We start from the raw sequence: 21142 nt of genomic DNA, 5'->3' as shown, positions 1-21142 counted from the left end.
CCAGTCTTCAGTCACGTCCTTCTACTGACCAAATGAAACAGACACGAAATGTCTACATTAAACATTATTTTACTGATATTTTGAAAAAGTCAAGTCAATTTTATTTGTATAGCCCATCATCACCAATTATAAATGTGCCCCAGGGGCTTTACAGCAACACAACATCCCGTCCTTGGACCCTCACATCAGATAAGGAACAACTCCCCAAAAAAAAACTTTAACAGGGAGAAAAAACAGGAAGAAACCTCAGGGAGAGCAACAGAGGAGGAGCTCTCTCCCAAGACGGACAGCGTGCAGTGGATGTTGTGTTTACACAATTTACACAATACAACACTGAAAGAGGACAACAGAATTATGATGGAACTGTAAAATATATGAAGAATATGATGAGGAGGACACCAAGCAGTGTCCTGGTGGTGACCAACAGAGATCCTCCTCTGTTGCTCTCCCTGAGGTTTCTTCCTATTGTTTCTCCCTGTTAAAGTTGTTTTTTTTAGGGAGCTGTTCCTTATCCGATGAGATGGTCTAAGGACAGGATGCTGTGTTGCTGTAAAGCCCCCTGAGGCTAATTTGTGATATTGGGCTATACAAATAAAATTGACAACTTGACCATGGAGACCTGGGAGGAGGACAGACTACACGTGCACACAGGGGAGACTCACATCGCACCATTCGCTCACAGAAGAAGAGAAAGGAGAAGACATCATTCGGAGAGGGAGAAAAGACATGTGAGAGAAGAGAACAGTTTGCAGTAGTGAATAATCTACACTCTATAATCTCATCAGCAGAACACCGGTTGGTAAATTCACTGAGACAAAAACCGACCCGCCATGCAGTACAGGTCGTGAAGCACTCAACTAAAAGGCAACTAAATGTAGGTTGAGGCAAAAAGATGAGTTTTAAGTTTGGATGTAAAGGACTCAACAGACTCTGATGGTCTGATGGCAGCAGGCAGGTTATTCCATAAGAACGGGGCCCGATAGGAAAAGGCCCTGCTGCCACCAGCTGACTTCTTTTAACTTTGGGTACACACAGGAGCCCTGTACTTTGAGAACAAAGTGCTCGAGATGGCATGTAAGGTTTAAGGAGATCAGACAGGTAGGATGGGGCAAGTCCATTTAGGATTTTAGGTAACACTTTAGTATGGGGAACATAAAAAAACTTAATTACTAGTGAATTAGTAATGATCAAGATGTCACTTTAGTATGGGGAACATATTCTAAGTAACAAAAACTTAATTTACAGTAATTTAACACTATGAACACTTGTAGTTTTGTGTGTTGTTATGTAAGAACAGAGCATATTCATTAAGTGTTAGTAAGGGAGAATAACTCTTCTTGTGGTACTACCACCTTATAAAGGCCATACTAAGCAAAGCATATTGAGATGGTACTACTAATAAGCAATACTTCTGAGGTTATAGAGGGAAAACTCATAGTTAATGGCTTACTGGTTGTATAATAAGGCCATGCAGAATAAGGCATTAATGAGTATGTAATAATGACCAATTAAGAGCCAATATGTTGCTAATTTGCATGCTAATAAGCACCTAATTAATGGTGACTACGTTCCCCATACTAAAGTGTTACCGGATTTTATAAGTCAGCAGAAGCACCTTGTGTTCTAATCTAACATGGAGAGGAAGCCAATGAAGGGAGGCAAGAATTGGTGTAATGTGGTCAAGTTTCCTAGTTCTAGTTAGGATTCTAGCAGCAGCATTCTGAACCATCTGAAGACTGTTAGTACCAGCATGTGGCAGACCTGAGAACACAACATTACAGTAATCAAGTCTGGATGAAACAGATGCATGTATTAGAGTCTCTGCATCAGCCATGGACAGGAAAGACCAAATTTTAGCTATGTTAGGTAAGTCAATTTATTTGTATAGCCCGATATCAACAAATTAGACATTTGCTTCAGGGGGCTTTACAGCAGCACAACATCCTGTCCTTAAACCCTCACATCGGATAAGGAACAACTCCCTAAAAAATAAAAAAAAATAAAAACATTTAACAGGGAGAAAAAATAGGAAGAACCCTCAGGGAGAGCAACAGATGAGGATCTCTCTCCCAACACAGACAACGTGAAATGATGTGTTTACACAATACAACATTGAAAGAGGAGGATAGAATTATAATGGAACATATGAATAATATGATGAGGAGGATGCCAAGCAGTGTCCACGTGCCACCGGAACAGCCCAGGAACCGACCACCATCTCCATGTAGACAAACAAAAAAACCAAAAACCCATTAGTCACACCTCTGGGTGAGAGAAGGGTATAATATTGGAACAGGATAACAAAATTACAGGGATTTATAAGATATATAAAAAGAAAAAGAAAATGTGATGAGGGAGATGCCAAGCAGCGTCCAGGTGGTGACCACCATCACCATGGAGACCTGGGAGGACAGACTGCATGTGCACACACAAGGGAGCTTACATCACACATTCACACACACAGCAGAAAAGAGGAGACATCATTCAGAGAGAAAAGACGTGTGAGAGAAGGTAACAGTTTGCAATTGTCAATAATCTACACTCATCTTGTCAGAAGAACAGTGCTTGGTAAATTCATTGAGACAAACTGACCCACCATGCAGTACAGGTTATGAAGCACTGAATGTAAGGCAACTAATTGTAGGCTACGGCAAAAAGATGAAAGGTGAAAGTGAAAAAAGGCAGTCTTGGTGATTTCATTAATGTGCTTATCAAAGGAAAGGCTGGGATCAAACATAACACCAAGATTTTTGGCTGCCACGCTTTGTGAAATCAAGGTTGTCGGTTGTTATTGCTACTTGATCAAATTGGTGTCTGGTGTCTAGCAGGGCCACCGACCAGCATCTCAGTTTTATCTCAATTTAAAAGCAGGAAATTTAGTGACATCCAACTTTTCACAGCAGCCAAGCAGGCCTCTAAATTAGCCATTTGAGTACAATCATCCGCCCTTATAGGCACATACAGCTGAGTATCATCAGCAGTGGACATTTATTCCATGATTGCATATAATTTGGTCAAGAGATGAAATATAAACAGAGAAAAGTAGAGGGCCAAAAACTGAGCCCTGAGGTACGCCATATTTAACACCAGAGAATTTCGATGTAATATTATTATAGCAGACATAAGGGGTTCTTCCAGATTAGTAGGACTTGAGCCAAGAGAGAGCTAAGCCAGAGACACCAGAATTAGTTTATTCTGTCTAATAGTATACAGTGATCAGTGGTGTCAAAGGCTGCACTGAGGACCAGTAGTAGAAGCACAGAAGTGGAATCAGAGTTCATAGCTACTAAAAGATCGTTCACCATTCTGGTCAAAGCAGTTTCCGTGGAGTGACAGGCCCTGAAAGCTGGTTGAAAAGGTTCATATAGATAGTTTTCTTCTATATGGGTCGAAAGGTTGTTGATATACAACTCTCTCTAGAACTTTAGAAAAGAATGGAAGATTAAAGACCGGTCAATAGTTATTAGAGACCTTAAATCTAGATGCGGGGTTTTTGATGTTTTTTAAGTAGAGGTTTAACCACAGCTGTCTTAAAACTGCTGAGGACAATGCCGGTAGTAAGTGATAAATTAACAATGTCTAGCATTGTAGGTCCCAGGAAAGGCCAGAGGTCTTTAAAAAGTTTTGCTGGTGAAGGGTGAAGTAGGCAAGTATTTACTTTAGAACAGCGGTGGCTAACCATGTGCCATGGAGAGCCATGTGTACACAGGTTTTCATTCCAACCCAACTCCACACCAGGTGATTTCACTGATACATTCTTCCTCTCTGGTCGAAGGGTTGCTAAATCAGTGAAATCCCCTGGTGTGGAGTCCGGCTGGAATGAAAACCTGCATGCACACGGCTCTCCATGGCACATGGTTAGCCACCCCTGGTTTAGAAGCTGACACGAGCTTAGTCAATGTGTCTTGAGAGATTGTCTTAAAAGCTGTAATAAGAGGGACTATCAGTGACTCATTGTATAGCTTCGAATTTGGCCAGACAGGATCTGCAGGAGTAGCTGGAGTTGAAGAACTTTTTTTTTTTTTTAATGATCTCATCAACCTTATTGCAGAAAAAGTCTAGAAAGTCATGGGCCATGAATGGTGAGCAGCTAATAGACAACTGAAACATTGCATTGTTTTCATTGACTTGAAAAAAGAATGGAAATAAATGTGTAACGCCCCACCCATACACTCGAGGCATCTTCTACTACTACTACTATTACGGCTGCTTGCCGTTAAGGGTCGCCACAGCAGATCATCTGTTTCCATCGCTTCCTGTCGTCTGCATTTTCCTCTGTCACACCAACCACCTGCACTTTTATGTAGTATATGCCTACTGATTTCACTCACTAAACCAATGGGCGGGACCCTGGGTACGTTAGTGATGTACTGGCGCTGTATGAATTGCTTAAGAGTAAGTGTATTGTCCTGTCTATACAACCTGATAAACTTAAGGGGTATTAATAAAAACGCTAAAAGTGGTGGTGCCGCCACTTAACATAAGTGTAGCTGAATAGCACAGAGATAAACTCTATTGAGAAAATGAGAAAGGGTGGTTAGTGTGGGTCCCAATACTGAGAGTGCCTCCACAGAATAAATGACGATAATCCAAACCAGGAGATTTACAATGTGGAATTTACTTTAAATGTAGTGAGACCAAAGTCAGCCGGCCATTTGTTCAGATACACAGAACAATATTACTTCAGGTCACCAACAAACCGGACGCCACATAGAAATAATACGCATTATTAATAAACACAGAATAATCATTATTTTCTCTTATCTTCAATTCGAAGTTAAATCTTCCTCTGTTATCTATGACTAGGCTCTGTGAACATCAACCATAGTGTAACGTGCATGGATAAGAAGACATGCTGGCCGCTGGCTGGCGGGTCTGACCCTTCAGTCGAGCGGCAGCAGGTTGGGGTAAACCAGGAGGGCTGATGAAACACTTAATGCAAGTTTTTGGGATGTTATTGGACATAATAACCTTTTTTTTTTCATCCGAAACAACATTTGCTAGACAACACTTGGATGGAAACGTGGTTATTGTTACACTACTTCAGTACAATTTCAGTTTTTATGAAGTCCAAACCACAGCTGAGTCCTTCTGTGTCCACCAGCCCGTTCACTATGAGGAGAAGAACTGGTGTGAGGAGGAATACTCTGGAGGATGCTACACCACCTACTTCCCCCCCGGCATCCTCACCCAATATGGCAAGTAAGTCTCTCAAATTATAAAACTGATCAAGTGCCCTAGAAATAACGAGGTCATGGAAAATGTTAAAGTTGGGTTATAAAATGATGTACTGAGATGTCACGTGACATCAGAGGGTGAAGTCTGGCCGGTATGTTCGTTTAGAGACCGTTGAGTCGTCCACTGATGCTGAATAACATGAGCTTCTGTCAGCAAGGCCTGGCATGGATCGCCAAGATAGTCACGGAGAATGATTTCCTGAAGAGAGCAGGGCCCTGATTCACACACCCTTGTAGTGCAGCGACCAGGACACATACCCACATCCGGCCTCCCACCCACAGACACGGCCAATTGTGTCTGTAGGGACGCCCGACAAAACCGGAGGTAACACGGGGGTTCGAACCGCCGATCCCCGTGTTGGTAGGCAACGGAATACACCGCTATGCTACCCGGACCCGGCTGGGGTTTGACTCGGGTCGTTTTCATGGGGAACACTGGTTTCCATCAAAGGACATCATTGTATTGCAATACAATACATGAGCATCCTCATGTATTGTATTGCAATCCTCATTATGAGGATGAGGATTCATCCTCATAATTGTGGACGTAACTTGATATGTACAAGTTGAAACGTTTCACCCGTTTGCTGGTAGGTGCTGGTGAAAGTGTGTGGACAGTTGTGTGCATGTGGTTGACATTTATCCATGGTAAATCTTGCAGGCATCGCCAACAAAATATGCCATTGTCAACAGCACACGCCAACAAACAGGAAACTGGTATGACCACTGCAGTAGAAACCGGAAGTCAGTGGACTACCGTTATGCACAGAGTCGATTGGAACTGTTTCTTTCCGTGCTCAGAAACGTTCGGCCTCACTGTGGAAAAGCATAAGGGACTTGGGACGTTGCTCGAGTCGTCCTGACCACGTCACCCCATGCTTTGTTTCCGCAGGGTGCTGAGGAAGCCGGTCGGGAAGCTCTTCTTTGCGGGGACAGAGACGGCTACCGAATGGAGCGGCTACATGGAGGGAGCTGTTCAGGCTGGAGAAAGAGCCGCCAGAGAGGTCAGGACTCGTTCACTAAACACAGACCTAACCTTTCCACATACTTCTCTAATATTTGTCTGTGTTCTTTTGAAACCCTTGATTTGTGCAAATCCCCTTCGGAAAGAGAGGAGGCGCCCGGTGCTGTGTGTTTCAGTTCATGAATCTTTATTAGAATGACTCACAAGAACAGCGCACGGCATCATGGGTCTCAGATAACGTAACAGACCACTAGGTGTCGCTAAGTGCTCAATATCAACATCAATAACACTGTGTGTGTTATGCTGTGATGGCGTTTTAATTTTTGCTGTCTGGTTGCAGGTCATGTGTGCGATGGGTAAAATCGACCAGAGTCAGATTTGGCAACCAGAGCCTGCGTCTGAGGTGAGGAATCATTTTGAGTTTCTTGTTTTAAAATCAACATATTTCAGATGTTTCTAGTTGTATTACTTGATAAACCTCCAAGGGGGACATTCGGTTTGTGCACTCTTGTTTAGCCAGCTAGTGTGTCGGCCCATACCAGGTGTTGAATATCTTGTTCAGGAATTCTTCCTGGCTCTTATCGTCGTAGTTTATTCCATCATACGTATCAGTTATGATGTCATTTTAATCACTAGCTTCATTTAGTGGATTTTGGACACAGGCTGGACTCAGCTTTACAGCTGCGTCTCATGGGACAAGTGATCAGGAGTCTTAAACCTGTCCTTAAAACAACAACACCCCCCCACCCACACACACACACACACACAGCGTCCCCGTTAGACTGTCCATGACTGTCCATTATCTATGAATTGGTGTCTGTGTCTAGCAGGGCCAACAACCAGCATATCAGTTTTATCCAAATTTAAAAGCAGGGAATTTAGTGACATCCAATTTTTCCCAGCAGCCAAGGAGGCCTCTAAATAAGTAATCTTAGTATGATCATCAGCCCTTACAGGCAAATACAGCTGAGTATCATCCGCATAGACGTGGAATTTTATTACATGACTGTCATAATTTGGCTAAGAGTCGAAATATAAAGAAAAACAGTAGAAGACCAAGAACTGTGCCCTGAGGTATACCCCATTTAATGTCAGAGAATTTCAATGAAATATTAATATAGCAGATATAATGTGTTCTTCCAGATAAGTAGGACTTTAGCCAAGAGAGACTTGAGCCAGACACCAAAATTACAGTTGATTCTGTCTGATAGAATACAGCGATCAGTGGTGTCAAAGGCTGCACTGAGGTCCAGTAGTAGAAACAAAGAGGTGGAATCAGATTCCATAGCTAGTAGATAATCGTTATCCACTCTGTTCAAAGCAGTTTCAGTGGAGTGACAGGCCCTGAAAGCTGGTTGAAAAGGTTCATATAGATAGTTGTTGACAGACAAATTTCTGTAGTACTTTAGAAAAGAATGGAAGATTAGAGTCTGGTTCATAATTATCAAGAGACACTGGACTGAGGTACAGTTTCTTAAGCAGAGGTTTTACCACAGCTGTCTTGAAACTGCTGGGAACAGTGTCAGTAATAAGTAATACATTAACAATGTCCAGCATTGTAGGTCCCAGAGAAGGCCAGAGGTATTTAAAAAGTTTTGCTGATAAAGGGTCAAGTAGGCAAGTAGTTGGTTTAGAAGCTGACACGAGTTTAGTCAAAGTATCAAAACCTGTAATAATAGGGACTATCGGTGACTCATTGTATAGATATGAATTTGGTAAGACAGGATCTGCAGGAGTAGCTGGAGATGAAGAACTAATGTCTGACACTCCTGTTCAGTGTCCCATAAGATACTTTTGTAAAGCTGAGTTCAGTGGTGGTCCCATGTCCAAAATCTTCTTAATGAAGCCGGTGAGGAAAACGATATCATACCTGATATGTATGATGGAAAAACTGTGAAAATAAGAGCCTGGTTGTAAAAAAAAATAATCTTTTAACAGGTAAGGCTGCTAGAGGATGATCTCAGGCAATCTGACCACCTCAAGTAATCATCCCAGAATCAAACCAGAGCATTTCAGAGGAACGTTTAAAGCTGCACTAAGTGGTATGACTCCCTGTAATTTGAGGCACCATAGAGACAGGAAGAGAGGGGTGAGGAATCAGGTAGCTTTGTACTACCGTCTGACATCCAGCAGTCAGAAAAATCACTAAATGCAGCTTTAAAGGGCGTCTGGGAAGTGTAGCAGTCTATTCCGTTGCATACCAACACAGGGACCACCTGTTCAAATCCCTGTGGTACCTCCGGCTTGGTCGGGCGTTCCTACAGACACAATTGGCCGTTTCTGTGGTTGGGAAGCCAGATGTGGGTATGTGTCCTGGTCGCTGCACTAGCGCCTCCTCTGGTCGGTCGGGGCACCTGTTCAGGGGGGAGGGGGAACTGGGGGGAATAGTGTGATCCTCCCACGCGCTACGTCCCCCCGGTGAAACTCCTCACTGTCAGGTGAAAAGAAGCGGCCGGTGACTCCACTTACGTATATCGGAGGAGGCACGTGGTGGTCTACAGCCCTTCCCGGATCGGCAGAGGGGGTGGAGCAGCGAGTGGGAGGGCTTGGAAGAGTGGGGTAATTGGCCAAGTACAATTAGGGAGAAAAAGGGGGAATTTTTTTTTTTAATGCAGCTTTAAAGAACATGTGGAGAAATGAGACGATCAGCAATATTCCTTGTAATGTAGAAACGAGGAGAGGACTGAAGATTAACGGGTCAAAGTGGAAGTTTTAGCAGAGAAGTTTTAAACTCCTGAAGCTCTTCACATGCAGAAGAACGTAATCAATGCAGTTATAAATTAATGTTCTATGAAGCTTACATCTATAACGCCCTATAAGCATCTATAATGCGCTATGAGTGTTGCTATAAGTCATTGTAAGATTCATTATAACCATGTGTACGCCCTCACAACACTTCATAACCACCTTTATGATACATTATGTCATTTTAAAACAGATTTATGCATTATAAATGTCATCATTAGCCTGTTTATCTGTCAAATGTCATAATGCATCATAGCCAACTGTTTTGCGGAAGTTTTGTAGAGATGCATAATGAGACTTCAGTGCTACTTCACAGTCTTCAGCCATAGCCGTTAGTCATTGTAACACACATTACAGGAAAGTATGGGCGTTATAGATGCTTATAGGGCGTTATAGATGCAAGCGTCATAGAAAGTGTTACAATGGTGGAATGATTTTTGTAACTTTTTGTACTAAATTTGTTGTTTGAAAGTCAATTGAACCGTTGACCTCATCCAGCTCTCTCTCTCCAACAGGACGTGCCTGCCCGTCCCTTCGTCTCCACCTTCTGGGAGAGAAACTTGCCTTCAGTTGCCGGTTTCCTCAGGTTCATGGGTATCACCACCGTCCTGTCCACTGCCGCCGTGGGCCTGGTGGCCTACAAGAGAGGATGTCCCTCCCGCTGTTAGAGTCCACCCACGTCTTAATCTTACTCCTCTGCATGTGGGGGGGGAGGGGGGGAGCAGAGCTCAACACCCACTGCCCTCCTCCTCCTCCTCCTCCTCGAGGGCACTACTGACCTCAACTACAAAGTGGTGGAGTTGTGTGTTGGGTTTGGAATGTCACCTGATGCTCCACCCTGCTGCCAGAGGAATAAGACTGCTCAACACATCGTCACGTCATTTCTTTATTCACCGTCCGAGAGAGAGAGAGAGGGAGGGAGGGAGGGAGGGAGGGAGATGGTCTATCAAAAGGGAGGGAGGTGCTTTTTGACAGAATTGTGGCCATGATAAATACAAGCTAAAAACAAATGAAGGAAAATGTAAAGCCACTCCGACATTCCACACATTTTATACCTTCTAACTCGTCGTGTGTGTGTGTGTGTGTGTGTGTGTGTGTGTGTGTGTGTGGGTGTGTGTGTGTGTGGGTGTGTGTGTGTGGGTCTCCACGTGGGCCGGTGTAATATGTGTTATAGTGCGGTATGTGCCCATCTAGTATCTAATTACCTCTGCTGATTGTAGGTGCTGTTTCTTTGGGCTGAGGTGCTGTAGCTAGCTCCAAGGTAAAACCCAGTCGTGTCAGAATAGAAGAGAAATGTGTCGTCCTCCGCTCCTCCATCATGGAGGAGACTGGATCTACATCTCCTCCGAGCTGCTGTGGATGGGTCATGGGTATTGCCTGGCCAAACACGTGGAAGCATCTGAATGTAATTTCTTCAGACTACACTACATGATAGGCAATTATAATAAATATTTGTTGATGTTTTGAAGTAATCATAAAATTGATATATTCAAAATATGCATTTCTAGTAACTGTTTCACTTGTGATTTTAGGTGTGATCGTGTACTTCACCATAAACCCCACGTTAAGATTGGGAAAAAGCCCCGTGATTAAGCCGTCCTCCCTGCCTAGTCCTCCCAGCTGCATTATTATGGCTTTCTTCGAGAAGATCTTACGAGTCTCAGTCAACCAAAATTCACATTTTCAAAAAAGTATTTTAACGCAACCTTTTTTATTTAATATTTTAATGCTTCAAGTGGTTATCGTTCATTCCTTAAATTTTGGTGGATCTGGTCATTTTCATACCACAAGCTCACAAAGATTAGAGAAGAGATGAACAAATCAAATGTCACTCAAAACGCTTAACTTATATTTTAGAAAGAAAAGTCATGCTCAAAATCACCACTGACAGTTCCATCAAATTGTTAATGCTGCCCTATTTAGTAAAAATGGTCTTCTTCAGCTGTTAAATGGCCAGCAGCCATTTGGTGAAAGAAGCCGTCATGCTCCTGTGAAGTCATGTCACACAGAATATGCCGCCATGAAAACATGTAGACATGCAGAACTGAAAACATGCAGCCATGCAGAAATTAAAACATGCAGCCATGCAGAAATTAAAACATGCAGCCATGCAGAACTGAAAACATGCAGCCATGCAGAAATAAAAACATGCAGCCATGCAGACATGAAAACATGCAGCCATGCAGAACTGAAAACATGCAGCCATGCAGAAATAAAAACATGCAGCCATGCAGACATGAAAACATGCAGCCATGCAGAAATTAAAACATGCAGCCATGCAGAACTGAAAACATGCAGCCATGCAGAAATGAAAACATGCAGACATGCAGAAATTAAAACATGCAGCCATGCAGAAATGAAAACATGCAGACATGCAGAACTGAAGACATGCAGCCATGCAGAAATGAAGACATGCAGACATGCAGAAACGAAAACATGCAGCCATGCAGAAATGAAGACATGCAGACATGCAGAAATGAAAACATGCAGCCATGCAGAAATAAAAACATGCAGACATGCAGAACCGAAAACATGCAGCCATGCAGACATTAAAACATGCAGCCATGCAGAAATGAAAACATGCAGCCATGCAGAAATGAAAACATGCAGACATGCAGAAATTAAAACATGCAGCCATGCAGAAATGAAAACATGCAGACATGCAGAACTGAAGACATGCAGCCATGCAGAAATGAAGACATGCAGACATGCAGAAACGAAAACATGCAGCCATGCAGAAATGAAGACATGCAGAAATGAAAACATGCAGCCATGCAGAAATGAAGACATGCAGACATGCAGACATGCAGAAATGAAAACATGCAGCCATGCAGAAAGGGAAAACATGCAGACATGCAGACATTAAAACATGCGGACATGAGAACATGTAGACATGAAAACATGCTGACATGCAGCCATTAAAACATGCAGACATGCAGACATGAGAACATGTAGACATGAAAACATGCTGACATGCAGCCATTAAAACATGCAGACATGTAGACATGAAAACGTGCAGACATGAAAACATGCAGAAATGTAGACATGAAAACATGCAGAAATGTAGACATGAAAACATGCAGACATGCAGCCATAAAAACATGCTGACATGCAGCCATGAAAATATGCAGACATGCAGCCATGAAAACGTGCAGACATGTTGACATGAAAACATGCTGACATGTAGACATGAAAACGTGCAGACATGCAGCCATGAAAACATGCTGACATGTAGACATGAAAACATGCTGACATGTAGACATGAAAACATGCTGACATGTAGACATGAAAACATGCTGAAATGTAGACATGAAAACATGCAGACATGTAGACATGAAAACGTGCAGACATGCAGCCATGAAAATATGCAGACATGCAGCCATGAAAATATGCTGACATGTTGACATGAAAACATGCTGACATGTTGACATGAAAACATGCTGACATGTAGACATGAAAACATGCTGACATGTTGACATGAAACGTGCTGACATGTTGACATGAAAATATGCTGACATGTAGACATGAAAACGTGCAGACATGCAGCCATGAAAACATGCAGACATGTAGACATGAAAACGTGCAGACATGCAGCCATGAAAATATGCTGACATGTTGACATGAAAACATGCTGACATGTTGACATGAAAACATGCAGAAATGTAGACATGAAAACATGCAGACATGCAGCCATGAAAACATGCAGACTGGATATTGGGGGAACAGATGTGTAGTTTGTGCTGTCTGTCCCTCATGGTGTTGCTGTGTTGGTTGTGTTCTCTCTGTTGTGCCTTAATGGAAGTCGTGTTGTGTTGTCTCTCTCAAGTGCCTGTGGGACCATTCGACTTTCCTGTCTTTGCCCCCCCCCCCCCCGTCCAAAACTGAACTGGAGTCCGGAGGTCCGGCAGACTGGTTTCTGTGGTGTCCTGTTCATGTAACGACTAGAAAACAGCACTTTGTCAAACCCAACATGTCCAAACGGTTGTCATTATTTTCTAAAGAGTTTACACAAACCCAGCGTGCACTGTGTAACGGAGCTGAGACTGTTAGGCAGGTAGAGACACCTGTCTCCCGTCAAACAAGATGTGTGTGTGTGTGTGTGTGTGTGTGTGTGTGTGTGTGTGTGTGTGTGTGTGTGTGTGTGTGTGTGTGTGTGTGTGTGTGTGTAATTTTGTGACTACATCGCTGCGCTGTCTGTCTACCTTGTCTTTGTCGTTCATCTATGTTCTCTGTCTCTGTCTCTGTCTGTCTCTGTCAATCTGTCTCTCTCTCTCTGTCTCCCCCCCTTCTGTCTCTCTCTCCCTCTGTGTCTCTCTCCCTCTGTCTCTCTCTCTTTCCCTCTGTCTCTGTCTCTGTCTCTCTCTCTCTCTCTTGCTGCTTGGCTTTAATCTTGTCTGCATGAACTCCACCTGTCTCCAGATCTACAACACACAGTGGTGGTTTATCAGAGAGAGAGGATGGACAAACAGCTTCACCTGCTCCTCAGCTGTGTCTTAGGAAGCACGGTGTAAATGTGACCCCGATCCACCTTCAGAGAACAAAAGGAATCCAGAATGCTCCGTCCGTCCTCTGAAACTCTCACCCTCCACTCGACCATCCTCTCAGCTTCCCCGACGGTTTCATGTAGACCTGAAAGTTGTTCCGGCCTCGTTTCCTCCTTTCATATGTGCACTCCTAAGTGGTCCTGTAAGTACTCGTCTGAGGTCTTTGTATTGCTCTCTCACAAAGCTGGTGACTGTTGAGAAAAATGTGAAATAAAACCTTTACTGGTCTAACTGGTCCTGATGTGTGACTAACTGAATTGGTTGTCTGGCGATGATGCAGATGCACGTGATGGAGACTCCATTCTGTTTAAGGATCAAAAGATTGGGAAGGTTCACATTGTTCAGGTCTTGGAGCTAGTGTAGTTGACTATGCAATAACTGACATGGACCCCACCTCCTTCAACGCATTCACTGTCAGACAACAAACTCCTCTTTCTGATTTTCTTCAAAACTATTAACCTGACTCAAATGCCTATAGAGGAGCCCAGCAAGCTGTTCAAAATTAATAAGACCTACAGATGGGCTCCAGACAGTGCAGAAAAAATTATCAATATCCTGAATTCATCCAAATTACTTAATACGATTACTAACTTCATTAACAAACCGTCTGAAACGTATAAGGACAGTACCAACCAAGCTGTCAATGAAATCAATTATATATTTCAGACGGCAGCAAACATGGCCCTACCAAGGACCCACAACAGAAAAAAGAAACAACCTAAAAATGAAAAATGGTTTGGCAACGACTGTAAAAATAAAAGAAAGGAACTGCGTCAATGGTCAAACCTGAAACACTACCAACCTCAAGATATGGATATAAGAAAGAAATATAGCAAAACATTAAAACTATATAAACACACATTAAGAATGAAAAAACAAGCCATGTAGATAGAACCCTACAGGAAATAGAAAATTCCCTGAATCAAAACCAGTTCTGGGAAATGTGGAATAATTTGAGCTTTACGAAACCACAAGACCTGCCTATCCAAAATGGAGAAATTTGGAAAAATCATTTTGAACATATCTATTCGGAAATCCAACAAGAACACTCAAATTCCAATTACAATCTGATCAAACAGAAATTACAGTTGCACTATAAAAGACAACCAAAACCCACTGGGTTTCCCAATAACACAAGAAGAATTGGCACAGAAGCTCAAATCCTTAAAACCCAATAAAGCTTGTGGCCTTGACAGCATCAGAAGCGAGATGCTTAAAAACAGCACACCTGAGCTGCAAAGGGCAGTACTCAAATTGTTCACCATCGTTCTAAGTTCGGGATTTTTTCCTGACATCTGGAGCAAAGGGCTTATAACTCCTGTTCATAAAAATGGAGACAAATTGGATCCTACTAATGTCAGAGGCATTTGCGTGAGCAGTAGTCTGGGGAAGGTGTTTAATAGCATTTTGAACAATTGAATTCTAACCCTCCTTAACGAACACAATGTCCTGAGCAAAGGTCAAACTGGCTTCCTCCCAAATCACCGGACTACAGACCATATTTACACCCTACACACCCTCATAAATGAAAATGTGAATCAAACCAAAAATGGAAAAATATTTGCTTGTTTCATTGACTTCCAAAAAGCTTTCGACTCTATTCGGCATGAAGGACTATACTATAAACTTTTACAAAGTGGTGTAGGGGGTAAAGTGTATGACATAATAAAGTCAATGTATTCGGACAACAAATGTGCAGTTAAGATTGGAGACAAACACACTGAGTTCTTCACTCAGAATAGAGGGGTGAGACAGGGCTGTGGACTTAGCCCAACACTGTTTAATGTATATATTAATGAACTGGCGGTGCAGCTGGAACAGTCTGCAGCCCCAGGTCTCCCCCTGTATGACATGGAAGTAACATTTCTGCTTTATACAGATGATCTAGTTTTGTTGTCACCAACCGCAGATGGGCTGCAACAACTACTGGACATGCTTGAGGACTACTGCCAGCACTGGGCCCTGGCAATAAATCCACAAAAGACAAAAGTAATGATCTTCCAGAAGAAGCCCAGATGTCAGGAAAATAGATACCGGTTGATTCTAGGTAGCATCACCTTAGGCTTAGAGCATATGATGCAGTATACTTACCTTGGTCTAATTATTACAGCATCGGGGAGTTTCAGTAGGGCAGTGAATAACCTAAAACAAATAGCTGGCAGAGCTCTATATGCAATTAAAAATAAATTATTTAACACTGATATACCAATCTCCATCTGGTGCAAACTGTTTGATAGTGTAATTCTGCCCATTGCACTATATGGAAGTGAGGTATGGGGTCCACTCAGTCTTTCCAGCTACACTAGATGGGACAAGCATCCAACAGAAACCCTACGTGCTGAATTCTGTAGAATGATTCTGAAAACACAAAGGAAAACACCAAACAACGCATGTAGGGCAGAATTAGGCCGGTTTCCATTATTGACAAACGTACAAAAAATATCTCTAAACTTCTGGATGCACTTAAATACAAGCCCAACAAATACATTGCACTTTAAAGCTCTGAAAACCCAAGAACTGAACCCCGAAAAGAGCCCCCTGAAGCAGCTGGTTTTGAGACTCACTAACCCTTTAACAAATACTAAAGCCAACCAACCTCAGACCAGCACTGCATTCCACACCAACATTACAATAAATCAGGCTATAAAACCAACATGAGGATAAAGCAGGCTATAAAACAAACCAACATGAGGATAAATCAGCTATAAAACAAACCAACATGAGGATAAATCAGACTATAAAACAAACCAACATGAGGATAAATCAGCTATAAAACAAACCAACATGAGGATAAATCAGCTATAAAACAAACCAACATGAGGATAAATCAGCTATAAAACAAACCAACATGAGGATAAATCAGCTATAAAACAAACCAACATGAGGATAAATCAGACTATAAAACAGACCAACATGAGGATAAATCAGCTATAAAACAAACCAACATGAGGATAAATCAGCTATAAAACAAACCAACATGAGGATAAATCAGACTATAAAACAAACCAACATGAGGATAAATCAGCTATAAAACAAACCAACATGAGGATAAATCAGCTATAAAACAAACCAACATGAGGATAAATCAGCTATAAAACAAACCAACATGAGGATAAATCAGCTATAAAACAAACCAACATGAGGATAAATCAGCTATAAAACAAACCAACATGAGGATAAATCAGCTATAAAACAAACCAACATGAGGATAAATCAGCTATAAAACAAACCAACATGAGGATAAATCAGACTATAAAACAAACCAACATGAGGATAAATCAGCTATAAAACAAACCAACATGAGGATAAATCAGCTATAAAACAAACCAACATGAGGATAAATCAGCTATAAAACAAACCAACATGAGGATAAATCAGACTATAAAACAAACCAACATGAGGATAAATCAGCTATAAAACAAACCAACATGAGGATAAATCAGCTATAAAACAAACCAACATGAGGATAAATCAGACTATAAAACAAACCAACATGAGGATAAATCAGCTATAAAACAAACCAACATGAGGATAAATCAGCTATAAAACAAACCAACATGAGGATAAATCAGCTATAAAACAAACCAACATGAGGATAAATCAGCTATAAAACAAACCAACATGAGGATAAATCAGCTATAAAACAAACCAACATGAGGATAAATCAGCTATAAAACAAACCAACATGAGGATAAATCAGCTATAAAACAAACCAAGATGAGGATAAATCAGCTATAAAACAAACCAACATGAGGATAAATCAACTATAAAACAAACCAACATGAGGATAAATCAGCTATAAAACAAAGCAAGAACAATTATGTGAAACGTTGGAACGCTGAAATCAAAACTCAAAACAAACTAGAAGTCTATCGGGCCCTAAAAACAAACTATGATCTGGAAGAACACCTCTTAACTGTCAGAGACAGGAAGCAGCGACAGACCCTCACCAAATACAGGCTCAGTGACCACAGTCTCGCCATTGAAAAGGGGAGACACAAAAAGACGTGGTTGCCAAAAGAGTATCGAACATGTGGTCAGTGCATGACAGATGAGGTGGAGACAGAGGGGCACTTCCTCCTTAAATGTGACAGATTTGAAAAACAGCGCCGGGCTTTTGTCCAGGAGCTGGAACATGTGACTCCAGAGTAGCAGGACATGGAGGACGCAGGTACGGTATCTTGCCACCACCTGAGAGACAGTGGGGGACGACACCTATTGCTACCGTTGTTGTTTAATATCATAATCATTGTTGTTGTTATTATTATAATTATTGTTGTGTTGTGTTGTTGTTGTTTTACATGCTTTGGCAGCATGTACACAAACGTATGTCATGCCAATAAAGCACATATTGAATTGAATTGAGAGAGAGAGAAAGAGGGAGAGAGACAGAGTGAGAAAGAGGGAAAGAGACAGAGGCAGAGAGAGACGGGGGGAGAGAGAGAGAGAGCGAGAGAGGGAGAGAGACAGAGGGCGAGAGGGACAGAGGGAGAGGGAGAGACAGAGGGAGAGAGACAGAGGGAGAGAGAGAGACAGAGGGGGAGAGAGGGAGAGAGGGAGAGAGAGAAAATCTATATAGAAACATTCTCATCAATTCTCATTTAGAACAAACGCATTTAACCGAAAAGTTAAACAAATTAGAATTGGCCATCAAAGACTCCCGGAACCCTTTGGACCTCCTCATTACTGAGCAAGAACTGGAAAAAAAAGTTAAGCAACCCAAAGCCAAAAAGAGCAAATGGGGTTGTTGGCATCCTAAACGAGATGCTTAATCATGCAAGTAAAAAGTTCAGGTTGGCCATACTTAGATGATTCAATTTGATCTTGAATGTCGGCTACTTCCCAGACATCTGGAATCGTGGCCTCGTTGCGTCGATTTTTTAAAAACGGAGATAAATCCGACCCTGATAATTACAGAGGCATTTGTGTGAACAGTAATCTGGGGAAAGCTTTCTGCAACATTATAAATTCTCGGCTCATACACTTCCTTACAAAACCCAATGTCCTGGGCAAAAGTCAAATTGGATTCATATCAGATCATCGCACATCAGACCATATTTACACCCTACACACCCTGGTCGACAAATATGTTTATCAAAATAAGAACAAAATATTTGCATGTTTCATTGAATTCAGAAAAGCATTTGATTCAATATGGCACATTGGTTTATTTTACAAACTACTTCAAAGTGGCGTAGGGGAGTAAAACATACGACTTAATAAAATCCATGTACAGAAACAACATGTGCAGCATCAAGATTGGACACAAGAGAAAATCATTTATTTCGCAAGAAAGCGGGGTGAGACAAGGCTGCTGGTTATCACCTGCCCTGTTCAACATCTATGTTATATCAAATTCGGGGGGCAGCCCGGGAACGGCCGCAAACCCGGATCTCCCGCACCACGAGCGACAACGTTAACCAGTCGACTAACGAGTCTATTTATCCGTGTACGTTACAATATTAATGAACTGGCCACCATGTTGGAACAGCTGGTCTTACACTTCACAACTCGGAAATCAAATTCCTGCTGTACGCAGATGATTTAACACTGTTAAGTCCAGTAAAAGGTGGACTTCAACAGAGTTTGAACATACTTGAATGTTACTGGCAGACCTGGGCCCTGACAATTAACATCAAAAAGACCAAAACAATGATTCAGATGTCAGAGAAACAAATATCATTTTACAGTGGGAACACATACAATGGAAAACTGTTTGGAATGTAATTATTTAGGCTTGAAAATAAGTTCTACTGGAAATTTCCACCCAGCAGTCAAGGAACTGGGAGAGAAAGCTTGCAGGGCATTTTATACAATCAAAAGACAAATTCACATTCAGATTCCAATTTTAATTTGGCTCAAATTACTTCATTCAGTTAGAACCCATTCTGCTCCATGGACGTGAAGTGTGGGGACCACAAACAAACCTAAACTTTGAACAATGGGAAAAACATCCAACTGAAAATACACACACTGAATTTTGTAAACGCATCCTGCAGGTGCACAGGACAACATTTAATAAAGCCTGCAGAGCTGAATTTGGCCAGTTTCTATTATTATTGAAAATCCAAAAACGATAAATTAAATATTGGCTTCATCTGAAATAAAGTGATCCCCGCTCCTACCACCACAAAGCCCTGCAGAGCCAAGAGATGAGCAAAGACAAAGGTCACCTCACTCAGTTGGCCCTGATGCTCCATTCCAGCTCAAGCAGTGCTCTGCCTCAGGGCCAGTCTGACACCAGGACTGTCAGAGTCAACCAAATTATAACACAACAGAAACAAAAGCACCTCACCTATTGGAACACAAAATCACACAAACAGTAAAATGCAAAGCTATCTGGCCCTAAAAAGACACTACACTGTGGCAGCCTACCTGAGCACAGTGACTGATGTTAAACACAGACACATCTTAACACAGAACAGACTGAGGCTCATAGCCTGGCCATAGAAACAGGCAGATAATAAGAAAATGTGGCTGCCAAAAGAGGAGCGACTGTGCCAACAGTGTGGAGGAACTGCTGTAGAGATGGAGCAGCACTTCCTCACACAGTGCCCAACATTTAAACTAATCAGGGAACAATTTCCCCCCCCAATTCAGCAATAAACACCCACAATTTTATTAAATCAGATATCAAAAAAACAAAATTATACTGGGGGAAATGAAAGAAAGTTGCATTCTTGCAGGACAGTTTATCTCTGCCTGCCACCACATGAGGGACCCAGATGACCTGCTGATCCACATCAGGCCTCAGTTTTAATTAACTTACCTTCTTTGTATTTATGTATTGTATGTATATATTAGTGTCTTCTTCCTGTATGTGTATTTGTTAACATTTGTTATTTGTGCATTGAGTTGGCAATACTGTATTATGTTATGGTCATGCCAATAAAGCAAATTGAATTTGAATTTGACAGAGAGAGAAACAGAGAGAGACAGCGAGAGGTCATCTGCTGCTGTGCCCTACAGCAGAGCTTGGATCTGCTAGAACATTACTGTCAGACCTGGCTCTTACAGTAAACCCCAAAAAGACCAAAATAATGATATTCCAAAGAAGAGCCACATCTCAGGACGTCCTGCCTAAATTCTCAGTTAGTAAAAACATGTCGAGTACTGCACACACTACACCTGTCTAGGATTAAAACTAAGTTCAACTGGACATTTTAATAAAGCAGTTCATGAGATGAGAGGGACAGCACGCCGGGCTTTCTATGCCATAATATATATATACAAACAGAAATACCAGTTAGAATTTGGTTAAAATTAATTGAGTGTTATTGAAACAGTTGCACTGTACGGCAGTGAGGTGTGGGGTCAACTTACAAAACAAGACTTTACTCAATGGGATAAACACCCCATTGAGACCCTGCATGCAGAGTTCTGTAAGATCCTCCTACAGGTCCAGAGGAAAGCTACAAACAATGCATGCAGGGCAGAATTAGGCAATACCCACTAATACTAAAAATACAAAAAAGAGCAATGAACTTTTGGACACATCTAAAACTAAGTGACCCCCTCCCGTACCATCACCAAGCCCTGCAATGCCAAGAGCTGAATAGTAACAGGAACCCCTTTACCCAACTGGTCCTGACCCAGTCACATTACCAAACAGTAAAACAAAACTGCATCACACACTGGCAAACACAAACAAA

General features: G+C 41.9%; 1 protein-coding gene across 2 annotated transcripts in view; it reads left to right on the top strand.

The window, feature by feature from the left end:
- mao (monoamine oxidase) overlaps window positions 1-9854 on the top strand; it is a 72762-nt gene extending 62908 nt beyond the window's left edge. For both annotated transcript variants that reach the window (XM_056289356.1, XM_056289357.1), the window contains 4 exons: window positions 5105-5202; window positions 6130-6241; window positions 6542-6604; window positions 9462-9854. In XM_056289356.1, the coding sequence (XP_056145331.1) occupies window positions 5105-5202; window positions 6130-6241; window positions 6542-6604; window positions 9462-9614 (426 nt within the window). In that variant the 3' untranslated portion in view covers window positions 9615-9854. The remainder of the gene's footprint in view (window positions 1-5104; window positions 5203-6129; window positions 6242-6541; window positions 6605-9461) is intronic.
- The last annotated feature ends 11288 nt before the right edge of the window (window positions 9855-21142 follow it).

Source organism: Lampris incognitus, chromosome 11 (genome assembly GCF_029633865.1).
Source record: "Lampris incognitus isolate fLamInc1 chromosome 11, fLamInc1.hap2, whole genome shotgun sequence".
Taxonomy (NCBI): domain Eukaryota; kingdom Metazoa; phylum Chordata; class Actinopteri; order Lampriformes; family Lampridae; genus Lampris; species Lampris incognitus.
Note: the sequence above shows the minus strand (reverse complement) of the source record. Positions and strands in the feature narration are given on the sequence as shown.